This window comes from Urtica dioica, unplaced genomic scaffold (assembly GCF_054948205.1).
Source record: "Urtica dioica subsp. dioica isolate 48M unplaced genomic scaffold, U.dioica_male_clone48M_v1_H2 Urtica_dioica_male_H2_contig_76, whole genome shotgun sequence".
Classification (NCBI taxonomy): domain Eukaryota; kingdom Viridiplantae; phylum Streptophyta; class Magnoliopsida; order Rosales; family Urticaceae; genus Urtica; species Urtica dioica.
In genome coordinates this window covers 1-25,000 of record NW_028297266.1, presented here as the reverse complement: position 1 = coordinate 25,000, position 25,000 = coordinate 1, and the positions used below count along the sequence as shown (strand labels likewise).

Sequence of the window (25,000 nt, the reverse complement as noted above, 5' to 3'; positions counted from 1 at the left end):
TTTATATATACATATAATTACATGTATATAAGGTAGGGGAAGCCTTTGATATTCACCTAGAAACATACTAATGTTATGCCTATACTTAAATGACTATTTTTAACCCTTGAATTATAGTATATTTACCGTCTATACTACTGTCAGGATATATGAAAAAAAAAACCGACCCTACATATTTTCAGGACTATTATAAAAAGTTTGTTTTTTTTTCATAGTGTTTGTCATACATTTTTTTTGAAGTGTAGCTATTTATTCTTCTAATGGCATCAATCTTAGAAGTTTATACGCTGTTTTATATGATCATAATAAAATCACAGAAAACAACTGAAGAAACCAACCAAAGAAAATATATAAAATTAAGTGTTTAACAAAAAACAAAAACCACTTCTATCAAGAAACATGTATGAACAAAACTTTATGTATTCTATGCATTTCAGTCGGACAAAAAGCTAATTAATAACAAAAATATTATGGAACACCAATTTTAGCTATATCAAATATTAAATTTCTACAACTTTCTTTACTATTGATCTTTCTCAAACACTAAATAAAAATTTAAACATAAACCTTCGGAAAACAATTTTTTTAAAACTTAAAATATAATTTTTATCAATTAATTACGCTGCAACGCGCGGGAAACGCTTGTCAGTTCTGTTTTTTATTATATATACGTTATTAATATATATATATATATATATATATATATTATATACACGTTAGTTAAAACAAAATACAAAAACAATACTAACCTTGTTTCTATTGAGCCTTATCTCTAGCAACTCAGCTATTGTCTTCCTATTTGTATTGATTTCATCATTTTTAAAACGATAAATTGTCATGACCAGCCTCGAAGAACTGAATCGCTTTAATGTCATTCATAAATCTGCATAAATTGTGATAATTGTAGATAATTTGGAAAATGAGAAGTCATTATATGCACCATGCCCTAAATTGTAGTCTAATTCATATAAATTATTTAAGAAAAAGTAGTCGAACTAAGCCATCCTCTTCTTCCTCAGGTAGTGCGACACAACATATGCTGCAAAAAAATGAAAGTGTGAGGGATTAATATATTATCGATATAATATCAATTGCTGACAAAAACATATGTAGGTCAACAATAGATCACAATTGTAGACATTGATGTCAACTGTTGATGGCAATTGTTTGACATCTATACGTCAATAAAAGATGTCAATTATTGACATCTTTTACCATTTCGAGACATTCAATCCGGTTATTTGTTTACATTTTAACCATCTCAATATAGTTCTACAACAAAAACTCACCAATAATCTGTTGTCAATGGTGCCCACAAGAAGAGTTGTAGTCTTTATTTTGTACATTTGATGTAATAAAGTCTCATGAAGACTCTTGCTTGTAATTGCCTATTCATTTAATAATAAAGTTGAAACGTTCATTCATTCTTTCTTTGTTTGAAGCTTTATGATAAAACCTTAGTCTTTTAGTCCATAAACAAACTTAACAACTTACGAAGAGACAAATGTAGATTTGCATGAACAAACTCTTCGTAGTTTGCTTAAAACGATATATTCGCAATTTTAGGGTCAAAGGACTATTGACCTCAGTACGATTGTTAGAAGAATCTATGATGTCTGGTTATGAGGCATTGAGAGTTGGAGACTCTATAGTTCTTCTAGGTATCTTCCGAAGGTACTGAATTGACCAGTGCACTTCTAGAGACAAGATAAGAACAAACCATTTAACCTCTTATGTCTCGAAGTCACTATGTATGAATTGCATCATGCTTACCTTAATCCTGAAATGAGACATGCCATTTCACACCTTAGTATTCTCATTTGAGAAAGTCAGAGTTCAGACTCACTATGTGATTATGAACATGGCCTATTGGTGAAGTACTAAGTTGTGAGAATGTCATGAGTAACTTTGTGAAGTTCTCATATATATGGAATTCATGTACAAGATTGCTGAAATGCAATGTATGTCACCTCATGCTTTGTTCCTTGGAGTGTGAATAAATGAACTGGCCAGTGTCCAAATTGAGTCCTGATTCTTTTGGATGAAACAACGTGACTTGTTAGCTCCTCGTCAATACATTGTTTCTAACTTATTCACAAGCGACAAAGGAGTTGAGGAAATAACAGCTAGAAGGGTAAAATGGTAATTTAGTAAATCCCGACTAGCTGATGACATTCATGAAGGGTAAACATAGATAATATTCAGTGGATCCGCTCATCATAATTAGGTTGAATTCTTGAGTAGAAAATAAATTCATTTGAACCGAGAGATTTTCAGTGTCAACTCTTTAGTGGAGTCAGTTGGCATTAAGCTAAACTTGGAAAAGGTTTGTGAACTTTTGAGTCCAAGTGTTTAGCTCAAGCTTTGTTCATTTGGGTCCATGAGGTCACTGTCACGAATCACATCGAGTAGGAATAGTTAAACTGGAAGCTAAGTCAAAACAAGAACGAAAATTGTCGAAATGGTATTTTTGTCTTTTGAGACATATGATGAAATGAATGTCAATAAATTTTTTGACAAGGTCATTTGATGACTTAATGTCACTCGGCCATAATATGATTAATTGGGCCTTGTGGATTAATTTCATTTCATAAGAATTTTATTGAAAATTCTTAATGGGTTTTTCTCATGTTGTCATGAACAAATGAAGAAGCTTCTAGAAGCTCATTCTAGAGACCATTTGGGCGCCCAACATACCCATAGGAAGAGAGAATATTTTGTGCATAAATGTATCAAGATACTTGCCAAAAGAAAAAGAGGAAACAAATTTGCATAAGGATGCATAGGGGAATCGGCCAAGGCTAGAAAGGAACAAAAAAGGAAACAAATCAAGGCCTCTAGAAGGCTTGTGTTGGCCGAGTATCTCAAAGGGAAAAAGTGGAAATTGGCACATGAATATGTGATATTCTATAGAAGAGGAAACTACCTTATTGAAGGTGAGACCTCTCCTATAAATAGGAGCCTCATTCCTCACTTTTCATTCATCCAAGTTTAAGAGATTTGAGAGACTCTCTCTCTAGAACTTGGCCGCCCCTTCCTCTCTCTCTCTCTCTAGTTTATTTTCGATTTTTTGTTTTGGCACCTAGGTCCTCATTCGACCTAGTGTTTAGCTCTGCGACTTCAAGACTCGTTCTTAAGTCGTAGTGTTTAAAAGTGCCCACTCACTGATTCCTTTATTTCGAGTGATTTAGTGATAGAAACTTTCGTGGTTGCTCGAGGTGCCGAGGAAAGAAAGAGAGACGTGCTGCGAGGGGAGACGAGCGTTGCAACTTTCTAAGAGCTTCTCAAAGATCAAGCTTCAAGAAAGGTTAGTAAACTTCTATACTCGTAATAGTTTTTAATTACATGTACTTGCTCTTTTGTCTAGGTTAGTAAAAACTGGTTTAACTTGTAAAAGAAAATTTTTAAAATTCTGCCGCTTACCGAAGCGTTAATTATTTTCTTAAACCCTAGATCGATTCCAACATAATCACCCTAAAACGAAAATCAATCAACAATATTCAAACAATCAATTACCCATAACAGAACCCCCAAAGCTAAACCGAGATTCAACAATCAACATTGGAAACATTAATCCATAAATCAATCCACAAATCAATCAACAACAATTCAATCAACAACAATTCAATCAACAATCCATTATCAAAAACTAGACCGAGATCCAACAGTATAGATAAAAAGAAAAAAACCCCCAAAACTAACCTCATTTTTTTTTGCTTTTTGCCGGGATGTTTTGGGCGAGCGCCTGGGCTTTTCTTCGTCTTCGGCATCAGACGTCCCAACTGTGGGCTTCACCCTACGTCGAGGCTTCTTCGCTAACGTCTTCGTGGTTGGTTTAGGCAAAGTCATCGTTTTTCTTTTCCGGGAGGATGGCGACCGCTTGGGTGATGATTCTAACTCCTCTGGTGCTTTCGATTTAGTATGAGGACTCCTTCGCGTAACTAGTTTGGACTGTTGTATGGGTTTCTTATCTTTCTTTAGATCAATTTTAGACTAGGGCTTGTATTTGGGGGTTTCTTGGTTTCGGAGAGATAGAGCGCGAGAGAGAGAGAGAGAGAGCGAGAAAGATAGAGCACGAGAGAGAGAGAGAGAGCGGAGGATGAGAGCGAGACAAAATGGGAGCGATTTTTTGTTGCTCGGGGGTTGTTTCGGAGATGAGCGAGAGATGAAGTTGGGTTCGACGATGAAGTGAGAGGAGAGAGAAAGTTGAGACGGTTTAAATGCGAGAGAGAGAGAGAGGGAGAGAAAGTTGAGACGGTTTAAATGTGAGAGAGAGAGAGAGAGAGGAAAATCTGATGAATGAGAAGGCGGGAACAAATAAGTGAGGAGAGTGAAAATGATACGAATAAAAAATAAGACGGTAAAATGGTAGTTGTACAAATGAGTCAGTGATAATTTTGGCCAAATTATGGTTTTGGTGGGAAATTGGAAAAAGTTATTGTTTTAGTAGTAGATGAGACAATTTCCCAATTTTTAATATATCATTTAATAATTAAAGAAACAGAATAAATTAAGACAAGACACATATCTAAGTATGAGTTAATCTATCCTATTTTTAAATGAGACAATTAGACAAGTCCACTCTCATTTTAAAAAATAGCTAAAGTTGTATTTTATTAAGAAAATAGCACAGCAGACCAATTTAAATTAAATTAACTACTTTAGCCTGGTGAGCGATTTTTTTTAATAAAATAAAACTTTGGTTAAAATTTTAAAATGAAACTTTGATATTTCAGATCATGACAACACCTATTAAAGAACTCAAAGCAAGACAAAGATGTGAATAAATTCGTGTACTTGTTTGTAGAATGTGGGGAAATCATGATATAAATACGGGTCGAATGATTACTTTAGAGTGCTTATTGGTAGATGATGAGGTAACTACGTTATTTTTTGAGAAGTGACACTATTGATCAAGATTACATGATATATTATCAGTGAAAAGTGCAGGTGACACTATTGGCCAAAATTACATAATTTAGAATAAATTCTAAGGGGCATGCATTTCTACATCTTATGAGAGTTTGAACCCATGACTTCTCCGTCGAGGTGTGTGTGTGATTACCACTAGACCAAACTAGCTACCACAAGTAACTACGTTATTATACACTCTTTAAGACATTATATATCATACATATTACACTATTCGAAAATTCTTATCATTTTGAACTTCTTTTTTTAAAAGCACGAGGCAATTCACGCGGTTATTCGGGGTCAAGATGCAGACATTACCACATCAAAAGTCAAGGTTAATCATATTTACGAGATTAGTAACTTCTTGGTTGATGTGTGCAACCCAAATTACAAAGTTATCTCAAATCATTTGATGATACATTTTTTCAAAGTTACATCATTTTTAGTTGTTGAAGAAGATATTCCTGAAATTCCGAATTACAAACTTAACGTTGCTACTCCCGAGAAATTGGAAGAAAGGCTAGACAAAGTTAAATTATTGTCAGGTAATAATTTCTCAATGTCTTTAAGATCTAAATTTCTTTAACCGTATGTTTTTTTTTTTCATATATTGTATTGAACTCTTATTCCAATATGTAGATGTGATTGGAGTTCGAATATCCGTTGACGATTTGGAGAGACCACCTAATAACAATACCATCACATCCCGACAGAATGTCATCATCAAGACCGATGAGTATGTATATGTGTGTGTATATATATATATATATATTATTCTTAGTTATATTTATATAGAGATTTGTAACCAACTAGACCACTTTAAATATGTTATTTTGGATCCAACTTACGTTTGACAATTTTTAGAGATATAGTTGTTATGCCGTTATTTTCACATAGTGTAAATAACACCCCGAGAGTAAAAAAATGAAACATCAAGCCCATACACAAGGCCCAAGCCCACAAGGAAATTCACGCGCCAAGCTCCGAGTCAACACTCATAAAATGTCTTTCAAAAGAGACTCTCAAAGAATGTTTTCAAGCGAGACTTTTTGACAAATCTTCAAGACCAAGTCATAACATGACCACCCGGTCGGCAGAAGAAAATGACCACCCGGTCGGCCAAAGAAATGACCACCCGGATGGCTAAATAAAATGACCACCCGGCCGACCAAAAAAGAAGACCACCCGGTCATCTTCACCCGGCCAAGACCACCCGGTCATCTTCACTCGGTCAAGACCACCCGGTCATCTTTACTCTGTCAAAATCACCCGGTTGTCTTCACTCGGTCAACATCAGTCGGTCGTCTTCACTCGGCCAAGATCACCCGGTCATCTTCACGGGGCCAAGACCACCCGGTTATCTTCACTCGGCCAAGACCACCCGATCATCTTTACTCGATCAAAATCACCCGGTTGTCTTCACTCGGTCAAGATCACCCGGTCGTCTTCACTCGGCCAAGATCACCCGGTCATCTTCACCCGCCCAAGACCACCCGGTCATCTTCACTCGGCCAAGACCACCCGATTATCCGGTCATCTTCACTCGGCCGAGACCACCCGGTCATCTTCACTCGGCCAAGACTACTCAGTCATCTTCACTCGGCCGAAATCACCCGGTCATCTTCACTCGGTCAAGATCACCCGGTCGTCTTCACTCGGCCAAGATCACCCGGTCGTCTTCGCTCGGTCAAGACCACCCGGCCATCTCCACCACCCAAACCAAGTACTTCTCACCAAATCTCTTGGCTCCTATAAATACCTCACTCATTCACAACACAAAGTAAGTTTCTCTCAACTTGTCAAAACTCTACAAAAATCACACTACAACTCTTTCTCTCTTTAGAAAACATAGAGACGAGTACAAATTGTTCACCAAGAACACAATACAACACGACTAATGTTGAGCGTCGGAGAACGCGCCGAGGGAAAACCCTCCGCGTCCCTCTAGATTCACGTTTTCTTGTGGTTAGGTGAAAGTGCAAGGATTCGAAGACCCGACGAAGAACGTGGAAGATTCGAAGACCCGGAGGCTCGAAGATCCGAAGACCCGGAGACTAGAAGATCCGAAGAACACGATGAACACGTAGAACATGAACACGTGAGAAACACGAAGAACATGGAAGATTCAAAGGGTTGAAAACTCAAAGAAGCAAATACTCAAGAACTCAACGAAGAGCGCGGAAGATCCAAAGACCCGGAAACTCAAGGACCCGGAGACCCAAGATCCGAAGAACACGAACACAACGAGAAGAGAAGAACTTCACCAAATCCAATCTACGTGCGGTCATAGGGTCCGGCCCTAGATCGAACCACGGACGGTTCTTAGTGCTAATCCAATAACTCGATTAACATTTTGGCGCTAGAAGGAGGGGTACCCGAGAACAACCACGGGCTCTCCACCAGCAAACTAACTCCCTCCGCGGGAGACCTTTTAATCCGACGAAGATTGACTCCAAAGCTTTTTCCACGGAAGCTTTCCACCACGACCTCCGGCCTTACCTCAAAGGTCTTTGCCTTTGTGACATGATACTTTTCCCGCAACAAATTCAGATGGCCCCGCCCCGAAGACGATAAAAAGACTCCATGTCGGCGGCGACCGAGACACCCCGACGGATACAAAACAAAACCCAAAAATGGATACGATCGAGACGATCCGAGCAGGAACAAAGAAAATGATCCCAATTCGGCGACGACCGAGACGTCCCGGTGAGATATGAAATCAAGACCCCATAATGGATACGACCGAGAAGATCCGACCGGGCACAATCAAAGAAACCCTTGACAAAGTCCTTGGCTAGAATACTTAATCAAGCCCTAAAAACAAGGTCCACGACAACGACCATTGTAGCTCAACGCCTTAATGGCTTCGCGATTATTATCGCTCAACGCCACCTTGGCTTGCAACTCTTGTCGCTCAAACGCCACCTTGGCTCCGACCTTTGTCGCTCAAATGTCTCTATGGCTCACGACCCTAGTCGCTCAACTCCTCCCTGGAAATTCGAACATACGACCCCGGATAGTTAAGGTGAGATCAGCCTCGAGTGACATAATGACTCCGACCCGATATGGCTTGGACTAGTCCTAAAAAAGGCGAAGCCCCGACCTCAAGGGGTACGAGCGAGCCTAGCCCAAAAAGGCACTGACCCTGGCTGTAAGTGGTTGAGTCATCATGCTACTCGGAGTTTGTTTCGCTTAAACTCCATGCGGTTTGAAAAAGATCGTATCCTAAGAAAGACCTCACAAAATCTACTTTGAGGAGTGCAATGCCCCATACCACTAGTGGCTCGAGTCGGTCTCGAGCAAAGCCCGCCTTACGAGGCATGGTCTCCCGAGACCATGATCTTCCGAGATCGAGCACAGCCACGAAAGAGACTTACTCAGCCATAAGAAGTTTGGGTCGTTGCACCACTCAACATAGGTTTTTCTTGGGTCTCTCGGCCTTACGAGGCTATGTCTTACGAGACGCAACTCTATGGGGCTAGCCTTACGAGGTCAAGTCCCATGGGACTCAATTCTACGGGATCAAGTCTTACGAGGTCATGTCCAACGGGACCCAATCCTACGGGATCTAGCCACGTCCCACGGGACTCAATCCTATGGAATCAAGCCTTACGATGCCATGTCCCACGGGACCCAATCCTACGAGATTTATCCTTACGAGGCCACGTCCCACGGGACTCAATCCTACGGGATCAACCCCACGGGGTTAGCCTTACGAGGCCACGTCCCACGGGACGCAATCCTACGGGTTCAACCCCACGGGGTTAGCCTTACGAGGCCACGTCCCACGGGACGCAATCCTACGGCATCAACCCCACGGGGTTAGCCTTACGAGGCCACGTCCCACGGGACGTAATCCTACGGGATAAACCCCACGGGGATAGCCTTACGAGGCCACGTCTCACGGGACGCAATCCTACGGGATCAACCCCACGGGGTTAGCTTTACGAGGCCACGTCCCACGGGACGCAATCCTACGGGATCAACACCACGGGGTTAGCCTTACGAGGCCACGTCTCACAGGACCTAAATTTTGCAAAGTCGCGTCCCACGAGGCGTACCGCTACAAGATACGTATCTAAATCACAAATGGAAAACCAAACAGTCCAAAGACATCAACGACGAAGCTCTCGGGGAATTCAAATTAAATTTCTCGCTCGACAAGTCGCTCAAGAAACTGGGGGGTTAATGTTATGCCGTTATTTTCACATAGTATAAATAACACCCCGAGAGCAAAAAAATGAAACATCAAGCGCATACACAAGGCCCAAGCCCACAAGGAAATTCACGCGCCAAGCTCCGAGTCAACACTCATAAAATGTCTTTCAAAAGAGACTCTCAAAGAATGTTTTCAAGCGAGACTTTTTGACAAATCTTCAAGACCAAGTCATAACATGACCACCCGGTCGGCAGAAGAAAATGACCACCCGGTCGGCCAAAGAAATGACCACCCAGATGGCTAAATAAAATGACCACCCGGCCGACCAAAAAAGAATACCACCCGGTCATCTTCACCCGGCCAAGACCACCAGGTCATCTTCACTCGGTCAAGACCATCCTGTCATCTTTACTTGGTCAAAATCACCCGGTTGTCTTCACTCGGTCAAGATCACCCGGTCGTCTTCACTCGGCCAAGATCATCCGGTCATCTTCACGGGGCCAAGACCACCCGGTCATCTTCACTCGGCCAAGACCACCCGATCATCTTTACTCGGTCAAAATCACCCGGTTGTCTTCACTCGGTCAAGATCACCCGGTCGTCTTCACTCGGCCAAGATCACCCGGTCATCTTCACCCGCCCAAGACCACCCGGTCATCTTCACTCGGCCAAGACCACCCGGTTATCTGGTCATCTTCACTCGGCCGAGACCACCCGGTCATCTTCACTCGGCCAAGACTACTCAGTCATCTTCACTCGGCCGAAATCACCCGGTCATCTTCACTCGGTCAAGATCACCCGGTCGTCTTCACTCGGCCAAGATCACCCGGTCGTCTTCGCTCGGTCAAGACCACCCGGCCATCTCCACCACCCAAACCAAGTACTTCTCACCAAATCCCTTGGCTCCTATAAATACCTCACTCATTCACAACACAAAGTAAGTTTCTCTCAACTTGTCAAAACTCTACAAAAATCACACTACAACTCTTTCTCTCTCTAGAAAACATAGAGACGAGTACAAATTGTTCACCAAGAACACAATACAACACGACTAATGTTGAGCGTCGGAGAACGCGCCGAGGGAAAACCCTCCGCGTCCCTCTAGATTCACGTTTTCTTGTGGTTAGGTGAAAGTGCAAGGATTCGAAGACCCGACGAAGAACGCGAAGAACGTGGAAGATTCGAAGACCCGGAGACTCGAAGATCCGAAGACCCGGACACTAGAAGATCCGAAGAACACGATGAACACGTAGAACATGAACACGTGAGAAACACGAAGAACATGGAAGATTCAAAGGGTTGAAAACTCAAAGAAGCAAATACTCAAGAACTCAACGAAGAGCGCGGAAGATCCAAAGACCCGGAAACTCAAGGACCCGGAGACCCAAGATCCGAAGAACACGAACACAACAAGAAGAGAAGAACTTCACCAAACCCAATCTACGTGCGGTCATAGGGTCCGGCCCAAGATCGAACCACGGACGGTTCTTAGTGCTAATCCAAAAACGCGATTAACAATAGCCAAATGGCTTATGTGGCAATAATTAAGGTCTTATTTGCCCTTATTTATTAACAAATTCGTCACTTCCTCTCTCTTATTTTTTTTCAAAATTTTTTTTTGCATCAAAACTTAAAAAATTCGTATTTTTTTTAATACGAACTCGAAATTGGGTGATTTCAGATCCTAAAAATTCGTGGCGTTGAGATCTTAAAAAATAGACCCATTGTGTTTGATGAAAAATTATGTTTAATGCATCATATTTACGTTTTCATTTATTTTTTTATAATTTCAAAAAAATTTAGTTATTTCCATATTTAAAGTAGTAACGTGATTTTTCTACATCTATGGTATGAAATATGATTTTTCATCAAATACAATGGATCTATTTTTGAAGATCTCGGCGTCACGAATCCGTAGGATTTGGAATCACTCAATTTCGGGTTCATATGAGATAGATATGGTATTTTTGAAGTTTTTATGTTAAAAAAGTGTAGAAAAAAAGTAGGAGAGAGAAAATGATGAATTTGTTAATAAATAAGGGCAAATCAAACCTTAATTATTGCCACATAAATATGTTAGCTATTTCCCTAAAAGTTGTGAAACGTAAGCTAAAAACAAATTTATAATTTTATTTTGGCTATTTTGTTACACTGCTCATTTATATATGACATTAATCAATTGAATTTACTAAGGACAATGAACTACATATCACTTTATGGGGATATAAAGAAGAACGATTTGACGAAAAAATTCTCAGGATACTTGAAAGACCCGTAGTTTCTGTTTTCACCTATCTCTTAGTTAAGAACTTTGCAGGTATGCTATAGCACATATAGCTTTAAATAATGGGTAATCTAGCAACGTAGCCAATTTCAAACATAATTTTAAAGATGTAGCCAACGTTTGGTAAATTTTGTAATCTAGCCATTTACAGAAATAAACGGTTAGAAAATATCGAAAATACCCTTATGAAACATAAATCATAGAAACCAAATACTATCCAACGTTTCAGCCAGCCGAAGTTTATCGTGCGTAAAATAAACGGAAAAGCAGCGGAGATTAACAAAAAATTAGAAAGAAATATACGCTCAATAACCAACTTTGCCAAATATATATATATTTTTTTAAATTCTAAATATATACACGTGTATTAACTTCAAAAAATCGTATTGAAAATTTGATCGGCTTGTGAATAACACCGTATTAAATGCGTATTAAAGGAAAAGAAAGAAATATCAATTGATAACACCATCGACAACTTCAAACTAGTGGGCATTGATCGGCTCTACCTACACATATGTAAATTTACCATATTTAACAGAAATTAACAAAGCAGCGGAGATTAACAAAAAATTAGAAAGAAATATACGCTCAATAACCAACTTTGCCAAATATAGAATTTTTTTTAAAATTCTAAATATATACTCGTGTATTAACTTCGAAAATTTTGGTTGATCAAACGTGAGCTACAAGTTTTATAAGCAAATTATAGTAGATGATATTATAGTAATTAACATCTTACATAATGAAGACACGTCATCATTTTTTGCTAGAGTGAAAATTTGGACGAAACGTTGACTTTTCTTTCATAGTTACTGCATCCAAGGGTATGAAGCATGGCTCAAGTGTGAATATAAAGACATGTTTGATTGGACAAACCAGTCCCGAATCCATGATTACATCACTGCCACCAACAAGTCCTTGAGACATTCTTCTCCCTGGGTGGACATCGAGGTTGTTTACATTCCCGTATGCTTCGCAGATAGGTCGCACTGGCTTCTTCTAGATGTGAAGATTCGGGAACGGTCTATCACGATCTATGACTCTTTGTTCGAGAACAAGCATCATAGAAAAATGGTAACGAGCCACGTGCAAAAAATTGCTGAATTCCACCCGTTAGTTCTTTGTTCTATTGATGGGTTCGTCGGCTGGGGAATGAAGACACAAGTTCGGCGATGTTCAAAGTCGAAACTTAGACGAACATGCCTCAACAGAATAATTGGTACGTCTGGTTATTGTTGAATAATATCATATCCATATAAGATGTCTAATTTTAAAAAAATTTAAACAGTGGCGACTGTGGAATGTTTGTTATGAAGTTCATTGAGTTTTTGACTCACTGGTTTGACATGGCCATGTATCGACAAAAGTTCACAATTGACCTATACAGACACGGACGGTTAACATAGAGCAACGAAAGTGGGTTCAGACATGGAAATGGACAAATTTTTTATTTTGATTGGTTAAATTAATATTTAAGTACTAATTTATGACATTGATTTCTACTTCGTTCATGTAAAAGAGTAAGAACTCTTTTGTTGTTCATGTATTAGATTAAGTACTCTTTTGTTGTGTTAAACATGATGCAATCTCTTGATGTAATTGATTAAGTAGTAGTTTTTTTTGTCAATTGATTAACTACTCTTTTGTTGTTCATCAATTGATTGTCATCATTAGACATACATTGTTGAAATCTGAAGTCAACAGTTGATGTCAATTGTTGACTTCAGATGTCAATAATTGACATATATTGTTGACTTTAGATGTCAACAGTTGATGTCAATTGTTGGCTTCAGATGTCAACAATGGACATCAATTGTTGACTTTTGTTGTCAACAATGGACATCGATTGTTGACTTTATACGTCAGCAATTGACATCAATTGTTCAATTGTTGACATCAGATGTCTGAAATATGCTTACAAGGAATCACAAATAAAGTATGAAATCAACAAGAGTCATTAAAAAAGGTGGGAAATCACAAATAAAGTATGAAATAAAAAAGAGTCATATACTAAAAAGGTGGAAATCACAAAGAATTCTAAAATCAAGAACTCTATTGTTGCGTGGATAGATGAGTAGCACTATTGCATGTTTGACGATTGTGGCCAATTTGCCCGCAACATGTACACTTGCGCCTAATAATGTCCTCCCCTTGAAAATGTATTCTTCTCTTTTAGGTCTATTAGCGGCACGTGCTTTGTGTTGAGGCGGAAGAACTATGATACTCTTCACCTCGGAAGGAATATTCCAACTCGAAATGTCGCCATGAGGATGATGTACAGCTGCGTAGGTTGCCCGCAAATACTCCATAGAATAGAACTCAGAAATATATCTCAACTTGACGGTTGCGAACTCGACAAGCCGCGATTACTTGTGGATAAATAAAATTATGAGTCTGCCATCACCAATATGAACATCTCCTATCTTCTAAATTAACAACATATACAATCCCCTCTCTGTTTACTACCTCAAACTCGTCGACTGGAGATGACCTCACCTAGTAGACAACAAAATTTCATTAAAATCTTATATAAAACCAGAAACAGATGTCAATTGTTGATATATAAATGTCCACAATAGATGTCTATTGTTGACATAGATGTCACCACTTACCTCCACTCGAACAACGTATGCAATGTATTTTTCTGCTCTAGCTTGGTATTCTTTTGTTAGAAGCGTTTATCTTTTTGCTGCAGCGTCTCGATGTTCATAGAACAATTTCATACTTCTCTCTCTAAGCCAATCCATCAACTTCGAAACTGGAAACTATCTGATTTTTACATTTAATGCATTCAATGACTCCGCGTTGTTGTTCTTCATGATACCGTATCTCTTTTCCCTGAACATACACCGTGCCCACCTTTGGTACCCGACATCATTGGCTAAGTATCGTCGTATTTCAGGATTTTCAGCATCCAACATGATCATTAAACTTTCAAATTCCCACTGAGTGTATGCCTTTGAGGCACCATAAAATTTTCACTTCACCTCCTTCGTAATCCCCTTGAAAGTAGTCTTCAAATTACCGTGAAGATGGTATATGCAAAAACCAAGATCACAGTTCAGAAATACCGTCTTGATGCCATTGAGTATGCCAGCGTGCCTATCAGATACAAATACTTGCTCTTACCGCTCCCCAATTGCGTCCATCAATTTGGCGAAATAGTAAATCCAAGTCTCGTTAGAATCTGTAGAACCAATCTAGTAGGCCAGTGAAAAAATTTGCTTGTTTCCATCCATCCTACAGGCCGTATACAACGTTCTTTTGTAATAGTTCTTCAAATGAGTATCATTGACGATAATCACGGGTCTTAGGTACTTCCACCCCGTTCTCCATGGGAAGAGTGACATGAAAAAGCTAACAATGCCACCCTTACCAATGACAAGGTTAAATAAAGAACTTGGATTTTTAGTCTCGATCATGTACCTTAGCTTAGGTAAGAATGCGTAGGACTCTTGGGAATTGCCGTAGAAGGACTTTAGAGCCTGCTCTCTGGAACGCCAAACTTTTTTGTAAGACAGACACCCATAATCCATTTGCATGTAATTCATTTTCTTTTTCAGTTTGCACTACCCACGCTTGGATCAATACACTTATGCTTCACCACCTCTCCTATTAAAGAACTCGTTGCTTGCGGGTAACGTCCTTTACGTTTAGGGCACAACTTGGTCATTGTCAAACCTAAAACATGAAAATTACAAAATTTGTTTAAAAATATTATTGTAAATTTTTTACTTTAGATGTCAACAATTACCATCAATTATTGACATCTGCGAGTAATTAGCCCTTTGTTTGTTGACATAAGATGTCAACAATTGACATCTGTTGTTGACATTAGATTTCAATAATCAGAGGGCTAATTACTCACAGATTCAATTTCATACATAATTCAATAAAGAGAGTTTACCTTCTAATTTGAAAAATGAGCGTGTTAACCTTTCTCACGCCCCGAACAACCCAATTACAAAGCTCTCCCAGACAAACAACGTGCAAGGAGTTTTTGTCCGAGTTTTTTTTTTGTCTTATACATGAAATTGTTGTTTATGGCGAACTACATCAAGTGTTTCGGTAAAGTCTTTTTTTTCCTTGTACAGTGCATGACGCTCAATAAATACGGGGGAATGACCATCCAAAATAAGAGTGTCATCCATGTTTACGCATTTCCTAGTGGATGAACTTGGGACGCTATGTGAATTCGGCTGAGATGGTGATGGAGGATGGGAGTTTTGTGGGGGTGCAGGGGGGGACCGCGGTGGAGGAGGGGAGTTGCGTGGTGGAGGAGGGGATCGTGGTGAATGAAGGGATCGTGGTAGGGGAACGGAGTTGCGTGGTGGATGAAGGGATCGTGTGAAGGAGGGGAACGCGGTGGAGGACGAGAATTTATTGGTGGAGGAGCGGAGTTGCGTGGTGAAGGAGGGGATCGTGGTGAAAGAGAGGAACATAGTGGAGGACGGGAATTTATTGGTGGAGGAGCGGAGTTGCGTGGTGGAGGAGGGGTGACGGAGGGGAACGCGGTGGAGGACGGGAATTTATTGGTGGATGAGAGTTGCCTGGTGGAGGAGGGGATCGTCGTGAATGAGGGGATCGTGGTGGATGAGGGGAATTGCGTGGTGGAGGAGGGGATTGTGGTGGATGACGGGAATTTATTGGTGGATGAGAGTTGCGTGGTGGAGGACAAGAATGTATTGGAGGATGGGAGTTTTGTGGTAGAGAGCATTGTCGTTGTCGCTGTGTCGCATAGTCTGACAACCTAATGTCACCCAATCCGAACGTACCACGAATTACCGATTTAGGAGTTGAGACCGAACCACACTCCTCCTCGAGTATATATGGCATGTCGAAAACTCTTTGAAGCGGATTTCCAACGCAACCACTACCACAACTGTTGCGAGTAGATCCAATCTCTGGATAATCGAGCCCCGATGGAATTTCATTTACTTCCAATATCAATTGTAATTTTTCCATGTCATCTTCCATCCACTTCCTCATATATAAATAACCTTCCAACGTATCGTCGTTGGTTATCTCAACAGGTTTCATGGCACCAGCCATGGCGTATCACCAACGGTATGACTGGATGGTGATTTTCCCAAATTCGCGTAAATGATTTGCATCAAACTAGCGAAGTTAACTTCATGCGGCACCAAAATTCCGAAAGATCTATTCTCATGATAACGACCAAGTTCAACCCAAGTTCCACTGTGCTTGAATAATAAATAAATAGCCGTCATCACTACATACAAAAAAGCATAGACATAATTATTATTTGTTAACTTTAGACGTCAACAGAGTTCATTATTTGTTGACTTTAGATGTCAACAGTTGACGCCACTGTTGACATCTAAAGTCAACTAATGATGAACGTTGTTGACGATTTCAGACAAGCTAGTGAACATATCCAGACAAAACATAACATTTTAATCTCTTTAAACAATCTATAAAAATGACATAGAACTTTTTAAACCACGAAATATTTGGAAAATGAAGAAACAAGAGATGAACCTTGTGCGTGGGCTGGTCTTGGACAAACCCTCAACGTTTAGGTCTCGTGGGGGTAGAGAAGCCGAGGGTTTTAAAGCGACGGAGAGAGAGAGAGAGAGAGAGAGAGAGAGAGAGAGAGAGAGAGAGAGAGACTTAAATGCTCATTAATATAAGTTGGTGTGGGTTATAAGAAAAAATTAAGCTGATGGTAAAATGATAGTTGTACAAATGAGTTAGTGACAATTTTAGCTAAATTATGGTTTTTAGTGGGAAATTGGAAAAAATTATTGTTTTAGTAGAAGATAAGGTAATTTCCCTTAAAAACTTTGCCAAAAAAAAAAAAACAAATGATAGATTAAAAACTTTTAACAAATGTCTAAATTAGCTAAAATCAGCAAAACACCATCTACATATCGTTGTTGCTAAAAATATTTATTGAAAAATAAAAGAGTTCAGCTGGATACGACCGTACGTAAACATTTTTCACAACTAAGATAAAAAAAAACCAAGTGCTTCACCTGTTTTTTTATTTTTAGATGTTAATAAAATTATTGATATTTTAATTTTATTATTGCAATCTCTTTCTCTCTCTCTCTCTCTCTCTCGCTCGCTCTAATCACTATTCAAAAACCCTAACTTTCCCTCATCGATTTGGGGGTTCATCGCTGAATCCGAATTCATCTCCAGGTCAGTCTTCTTTTCGTCAACCGTACGGAATTTAATCGTTTCTCCTTCTCACTGTGTACATGATTGCGACGACGATTTGAGCTATTTTGATTCTCTTCGTCAATTCCTCAACTTTCCTTCAGAACCAGTCTTTCGTAAACCTACGAGAATTTTTAAGAAGTCCTACTTGATCGGCCACACTGATAGTCTGAAGCTCTTTTGCCATCTCTGGTTGTCGTTTAAGATCAATTTAGGATATTCCGGTGACCGATTTCTCTCTGTGCACCTTCAATTGTTGCCTTCGTCAATGTTTCAATTTCTCTGCGTTTGATCAGTCGGTGTTTAATCAATAATCTTTCATCAGAAACGCAGAATTTCAATTATAGGATGTCGTACTCGATCCCAAATGATCAACTGAATCTCTATTTTCCCTATCAGATTCTCGTTTAAGCTCAATTTAGGATATTCCGGTGACCAATTTTCCATGGCCGGAAACGGCCTTCCGTCGCTAGGCAGAGTCAAACTTTGTGACCTAATCCCCGTTGAAGGCCTTCCCTCGGACTCTTACAAGCTCTCAGTCTCGACCCTAACCCAATCCCTCGCCCAATATTCTGCCGCGATAATCCAATTCCCCTCCTCCGACGGAGCTTTGATGAGAGCCGCGTTGGACTCGGCTCGCCTTTACTTTCACCAGAAACCGCCGTACCTCCCGGCGGAAATGATCATCCCGACCGCCGCGGATTGGTGCAAAACCTCCGGTTACTACTCCGACCCACAGTCGTGGCAAGAGAACTATGATTACCGGCCCGGCCTGACTCCGACCACTCCGGCGGAGACCGGCGGAGAGTTTTCTCCGGCGGGTCTTCCCGATATCTTCTCCGTTCTTGGGAGAGCCGCCAGGGACATCCTCGAGGCGGTGTGTTTTTACCTGAACCTGAGAAGCTCCCCGTTCTCGGAGATTCTCGATAACTTGCCGCTGAGGACCCGGGAAGTTTCCTCATCGGTTCTCTCGGTTTGTTGCCACGCCCGGCCGTCGTTTCAGGGATCTTCGCCGCCGCCGAGTTTCGAGGACGGCCCGTTCTCGATCTTGTCCGACCCGGATCACGATCACCACCAGGTCGAGAAGTGTCTAATATCTCTGGTGAGGTCCGACAAGGCGGGTCTACACGTGAAGGATTTTCAGGGCCGGTGGGTTCTCGTGGACGGAGATCTCGGTCCCCAAGAGGCCGTGGTCTATCCGGGGCTCGCTCTGTATCATGCCACGGCCGGTTATGTCAGCCCAGCTCTGACCAGAACCGATACCGGGAGTCTCCAGAGCGGTTTGCTTGGGAGGTGCTCATTGGCTTTCAGGCTCAACCCGAAATCGATGACGAGTCTGAGCTGCTCCGAGATGAGAGCCGCGGGCCACGGGGTCGAGGCGCAGTTCCAGATTCCGGTCCCGGTCGACGATTTCATGCAAAGGTCTCAGCCGTTGGCCACCGATCATCTCTTCAATCGGCACAGTGTCTATAGTTTCAACTTCAACACAACACCGGACGGTATGGTCTATTTTGATAAAGACACTTCCATGGTTTGTTTGTTTGTTTTTGTTTTTTTTTTTAATTAGCTCTAAGTGATTAATGAATTATTCACGTTTGTTGCAGCGGTTTTGGTTCTTAAATTTTCTTTCAACATTTGGATGGAACTCATTACCTTTTTCAGTGCTAGTTTTAAATAAATTATAATTGATTTTAGAAATACAAACATAATTTATATTACTCAATGTAAAATTATACGAAATGTGATAATTTCCATCCAAGTGTCCGACGGAAGTTGCCAGTTTAGTAGACTAAACTACAAGAGTAAAAGTTAAGGGACCAAAATCGCCAAAAGGAAATATCAAGGCAGAACTTTTAGTATGGCGAGTCTTGTCGTTAAATTTTTATTCTTGCAGTATCTTCCAAATAATTCTGTCAACTTAAGAATGGAAATCATCAATTTTTTTTTTTCATTCTTATTTTTACATATATGTATGATGTAGAAGTTAAGATAATTCTCATCTAAAAGCGCTTGGCATAAATTAAAAGTTCTGACTAAACTGCAACAAAATAAAATAGAGGGACCAAATTGCGAAAAAGAGTTCTGGGCCCGAGTAATTCAGGAACGATCAGAGCCAATTATCCATATATTTTCTCCCGTGTAAAAACAATAAAAGTACTAGTTTGAGAGAGAAGCTTTTTAACAGGAGGTCCTTGGATCGATGAAATGCTGGTACAGGATCTATGAAGCCGTCGAGTTCGACGGTGAATCGGCGGAGGAAGAATGAGTCTTCGTCGAGATCAAAGCACTTGCCTCCTTCGAAGAGGCTTCGTCTCGAGGCCCAGCGGGTCTTGAAGGAACGGGTTCAGGACATTGCAGACAAGAAGGGCTTGAAGCTCCGGTTCTGCAACCTCAAGGACTGCGAGGCCCACATTCATACGCTCGATAGCCCGTGTGCTGGTGTACGGTTGGAGATCGGGTGGCCGCCGGGCGTGCCGTTCGTTCACCCGCACGATCTCCCCAACAAGGCTAAGATGGGCTTTCTCGAGGCCTACGAGCCCGGTTGGACGGCCAATCACGACGTCGAGTTGACCCTCACTGAGTCTGGTCAACACTCCGCCAATTGTAATTTTTTGACCCCGTTTATATCCAACTTTGCTGCTTCTGTTTCTAAGTGATTCTCATTTATATATTCTCAGGAACGTCCCGTTTATCAAAAACTCTGATATCGGGCAATGGAGACGAAGAGTTCACGCCGTCGGATGCGGAAAGAGCGATGACCCGTCATCGAATGTTCTAGCAGGAAGTGATATTGATTATGAAATCAGGTTCATAGATAGTCCAGTTATAGGCACGTCAATTTTTTTTGGGTAGAGTTGTTACTGTCTGCTAGTCTAGGATTTGTAAAATGTATAATAGCTCCTTTTTTTTTTTGACAGGTTTGAGAATATACTTGAAAACCAAGCGTATAGATCAGACTATGTAACTAACTTATTTAACAACGAATTTTGATTTACAATCCCCTATTTCAGGAAATTATTGGATGAATTACAATTCATTTAGACTCGAAATTATAAAAGGAAACATGTCTTTTTTTTCTTTTTTCTTTCCTTGTCAGTGAGAAAACATGCTTGAAAATAAAAGAAAATGATAAATGAATATTTAACTTAATTCAACAATGATTTTTTTACTTTACAAATAGTATCCTAATACTCCAATCATATAATAGTATCCTAATACACCTTTACTACAACCCTCTAAACCATGCCGAAAACTGCGAGGCATTACACTCTCTTCTCTTACCGCTAGGGCCTGAGAGGCTTGCCCGAAAAGATACCCGAACTCTTTAAAGCCGTGAATTGGTCTTTTTCTCTGATTCTTCAAATCATACTCTTCTTTTTTTCTTCTTCTCATTCAGCGCTGATACGGAGGTTGTTTATCGAAAGGCAAATCGACGAGAGTCGCGTTGGCGTAGAACTCTTCCAAGTTATAGTATTCTCGCTGCTCAGGGAGAAATATGTGGAAAACCACATCACCTACAAAAAAAAAAAAAAAAAAAAAAAAAAAAAAAAAAAAAAAAAAACCGATTAAGATAAGCCATGGTTTGAGTCAAAGCTCGGGACTTTTGGATGAAGCCTCACCAAAGTCCAAAAGGGTCCAAGAGTTCGGCTTCGTGTCGCCCGTTGAAACTCTCCCGTATTCTTTCTCAGCCAAATCTTTTACCCTAAACCTACAAAGTAACGCCCACCAAATCGATAAATCAAAATCTGTCCCGATCAGCAATCGGCTACGCAAATTACTCGAATGCCGTACCGGATGGCATCGATCTGAGGTCGAGAAAACGCGGTTGTGATGATAAAAAACCGAGTCCAATAAACTAAAGGCTTCACAAACAAGACTTTTATATCTCCGGCTTTCACATCACTCGCAACTTTGGCCACAGCCACTGCAACTGCATATCATTTATGACCCACAATTTCAACTTTTTTTTAGCGTTTGTTCTTTTTCTTGCATATTGTTCAAATCTTCATACCAAAAAGCCGAATGTACTTCAAAGCTAAAAGAAGCTCTTACATGATAAGCTCTCGGAATCATCGTCGATTTCGTCGCTGCGAGACTTCTTGTCATTACTTTGGAACACAACTTTGCCGTATTTTTCAAACAAACTATCGAACATTTCATCTGTAACTTCTTCTTCACCGAAATTCTGTTCCAAAATACACAGAAACGTCGAAAGGCAAAAACATTTCAAAAACTCCCCCAAATCTCTCAGAAAATTAAAAAAAAAAAAAAGAACACGTACGAACCTGAGCCAAATTGTCTTCCGACTCTTTTCCGGTGGCTGAGACCCAGGTGGTGAACCTGGAGGGACTGGAATTGAAGCTGAGGCTGTTGAGGTTAGAGGAACGCGAAGAAGAGAGCTTGGTAGTTCGACCCAGCTCGAAGCGGCGGAGATGGTGACGTGGCTCGCCGTAGAGAGGGGTTACGGCTCCGGCGCCGGCGCCGGAGAGAGAGAGCGAGAACGAGACTTCCATGGCTTGGTGAAGATAATGTTGCTGCTCTGTGTCTTTGCGTGGATATTTTCAGACACATGAAAAGCGAAAAAGAGCCATTACGAGAACGATTGCATTCTGTTTTGTGGAAATATTGATTGGGTTTGGGCGTTTAATCTAACACTTTACTTTTGGGCTTGTCTCCGTAAGGCCCTTTCTTTATTGTGGAAATTACATCTAGTAGCGTATTTTCGTCTTTTTTTACAAAAACAACGGGTGAACGTTTTACATTATGAAAATAGTGGATTTTAAATATGAATGATCGTTTTCGCCCTTACTTTGTTTATTTCTTTCTAAAACTGGCCATGTGGAACCCAGGAAATGGGATCCACTGGTCCCGTCCCATATTTTGCGGGAAATGAGACTTCCGGAACCGTAAAAAATGGTACCGGAAAATCCCGGAACAATTTTTTACGGTACCGGGAATTTCCGATACCACAATTCGCGGTTCCGGTATTCCCATATTTCCCGGTGGTTTTTTTTTTTTTTTTTTGCAATGGCTAATACACTATCAGTTTAAAAAAATTAAAAACAAAGAACAGTTAACATTGTTACTAGAAGTTTATAATCATCACTCATCATAAATAGGCTATTAACATGGGCAGACTAGGTATCTAGCCCAAATTAGTCACCTTCTTTAAAATTCTAGCTCAACTATCACTTAAATTAGGTAACTATCTCAATCCACTACCAAACAATACTATATTCCTATCTTACCCCTCATCAAATACACACCAAAATTTTCTCCTCCGACTCCGAATCCTTCAATCCTCCGATATTACCTCTGAACTCTAAGTCGATTTCGAATCCTTCAATCCTCCGATATTGTCTCCAACCTCCTTTTCCACCACCAATTTTCTGAGTTCGCCACTTTCGAAACCGACAAAGACGTCTCCGTTCTCAGACTTGGAAAAAATGGTAAGTAAATATTATTTCCAATTCGATTAACCCATAGAACACCATAGTCGAAACCCTAGCCCGCATCTCCGATCAATTCTCTGTTAGATTAACTATAAAATATGGTAAATATTATTTCCAATTCGATTAACCCATAGAACACCATAACTGAAACTCTGAAACTTTAATGGTAAATAATATTTACAATCCGGCCATTAGATAGTAAATATTATTTACCATTCGAAAAAACAAAATACATGTCTCCGATTTGACGAACGATTCCATGATTCAAATCTGATGATGAATAACTGGAAAAAATTTGGAATTAACAAACAAGTAACAACGAAGTTTTATAAAACCAAGGGCAATTTTAGAAGTATGAGAAATATGTGTTATTTTCCTAAATAAATAGATAGTTGAGCTATAATTTAAAAGTCCACTCTATAAGTAGGCTAGTTGTTTACAAATCTCTAGTAACATTGACATATATATATATATATATATATATATATATATATATATATATTTGATACATTATAGCATTCATACTGATTCTTGTGATATGGTAAGTGCATTATGTTTCCAAAAAAATAGCTGTTGCAACCGTTTGGGAATTACAACTTTCAAAAAATAAATTAAAAAAATTGTTTGAATAAGCCACATTAACATATCAAACTTCAATCTCCACACGCCAATTCTTGCATGTCGTTGTCCATTCCTTTAATTTTTCTTTCCATTTATTTTCTCATATATTCTAAACGATGGAACCCAACACGGATCAAACCACCTGACAGACTCCTCCATCTCGATCCACTCCTCTGTCTCGACGAATTCAAATAGTTGGTGGCATATACACACTTCCGAATGATTGGGAAGACTCAATTCTAGACTTCAACGATGAGTCTCCGACCCTAGAACGAGTACATCATGTTGTAGTCAATAATTCACAACTAGCGTTGGAGCCCATCGATGAAACCAACTATGATCGCGTTAACGATGATGATTCTGACGAGACTCAACCGCCGGATGACATTCATGAAGAAGTCGGAGTTAGCGACACCCTGCCCAAAGGTAAAAAAGAAAAAGCTTTAACATGTTGCCATAGCATCACATTTGGAGTGGTAAAGCAAAAGAAGATTATATTAGCATTGTAGTTCATAATGTTGATAATAATTGAAAATTGCATAAAAGAATTATTGGGTTTCATAGGATCGATGTAAGGCATACAATTAAGAACATGGCATCAATCATGTCTTCTGTTTTGAATGAATGGAATTTGAGTCATAGGATATTAAGTGTCGATTATGCTTCATCAAACACTGTCAGGGTTGATGAGTTAAAGAAGGTGGTAAGTGGATTTCAAGAAGATTTACTTTATCAACGATATGTGACTCACATAATAAACTTGATTGTGAAATCGGGAATGGAAGTCGTTGACAAGGCAATCTCAAACATCAGGTTATGTATATCTTACCTTAACTCATCTAACAGACGTATAGATGATTTCAAACATGATTGTAGGAATTCACATCTTTCGGAACAAGATTTTCTGTATGATATTGATGTTCGATGGATTTCAACTTATCTAATGCTTAAGAATATTCTAAACAAAAATTATTGTGTAGTTTTTACGAGTTGGTGTTACAGGAATTTGGGAGATGACTACTTATCAACTGAAGATTGGAAAGTGGCTGAGTTTTTGCACTTTTCTTGAAGTATTTTACACTAACACTGTCATTTTATCTGCTGTTTATACTCCTACTCCAAACTTATGTCTAAATTCTCTTTTAGCAATGTCACATCATCTTCAATCTCACAGATTTGATCCTCTTTTGAGTAGGGCCGTGGTAGAAATGGAAATGGAAACTAAATTTTCCATTTGATATCCATGACTTATATTTTAAGTAACTTACATAGCAAGTAAAAAAAAATACAACATAAAAAAAAAAATATCACTAGTAGAAAAAAGGGTTTTCATGACGCTCTTTTATTGGCATTGCTAATAATAAGCGCCATTAAAGTTATAAA

General features: G+C 39.7%; 2 protein-coding genes across 2 annotated transcripts; one reads left to right on the top strand and one right to left on the bottom strand.

Annotated features, from left to right (window-relative positions):
• Nucleotides 1–17,433: 17,433 nt before the first annotated feature.
• On the top strand, nucleotides 17,434–20,621 carry LOC149376137 (2-oxoglutarate (2OG) and Fe(II)-dependent oxygenase superfamily protein). The gene is made up of 3 exons (XM_089606658.1): nucleotides 17,434–19,042; nucleotides 19,761–20,147; nucleotides 20,222–20,621. Coding segments are annotated over exons 1-3 (1,443 nt in total). The 5' UTR covers nucleotides 17,434–17,988; the 3' UTR covers nucleotides 20,224–20,621.
• Nucleotides 20,622–20,639: 18 nt separating this feature from the next.
• Nucleotides 20,640–22,155, bottom strand: LOC149376136 (Lojap-related protein). Its single transcript, XM_089606659.1, has 5 exons — nucleotides 21,830–22,155; nucleotides 21,597–21,729; nucleotides 21,336–21,474; nucleotides 21,164–21,252; nucleotides 20,640–21,058 (listed from the first exon to the last, which is right to left on the bottom strand). The coding sequence occupies exons 1-5, from the start codon at nucleotides 22,055–22,057 to the stop codon at nucleotides 20,937–20,939; spliced, it is 711 nt and encodes a 236-aa protein (XP_089462785.1). The 5' UTR covers nucleotides 22,058–22,155; the 3' UTR covers nucleotides 20,640–20,936.
• Between the last annotated feature and the right edge of the window lie 2,845 nt (nucleotides 22,156–25,000).

Excerpts from the sequence above, each read along its gene's own strand:
- LOC149376137 (XM_089606658.1), top strand. The coding sequence starts at position 17,989 with ATGGCCGGAAACGGCCTTCCGTCGCTAGGCAGAGTCAAACTTTGTGAC. Across the intron at positions 19,043-19,760 it reads CTTCAACACAACACCGGACG|GATCTATGAAGCCGTCGAGT; the intron begins GTATGGTCTATT and ends ATGCTGGTACAG.
- LOC149376136 (XM_089606659.1), bottom strand. The coding sequence starts at position 22,057 with ATGGAAGTCTCGTTCTCGCTCTCTCTCTCCGGCGCCGGCGCCGGAGCC. Across the intron at positions 21,475-21,596 it reads TGATTCCGAGAGCTTATCAT|TTGCAGTGGCTGTGGCCAAA; the intron begins GTAAGAGCTTCT and ends AATGATATGCAG. Across the intron at positions 21,059-21,163 it reads TTGGACCCTTTTGGACTTTG|GTGATGTGGTTTTCCACATA; the intron begins GTGAGGCTTCAT and ends TTTTTTTTGTAG.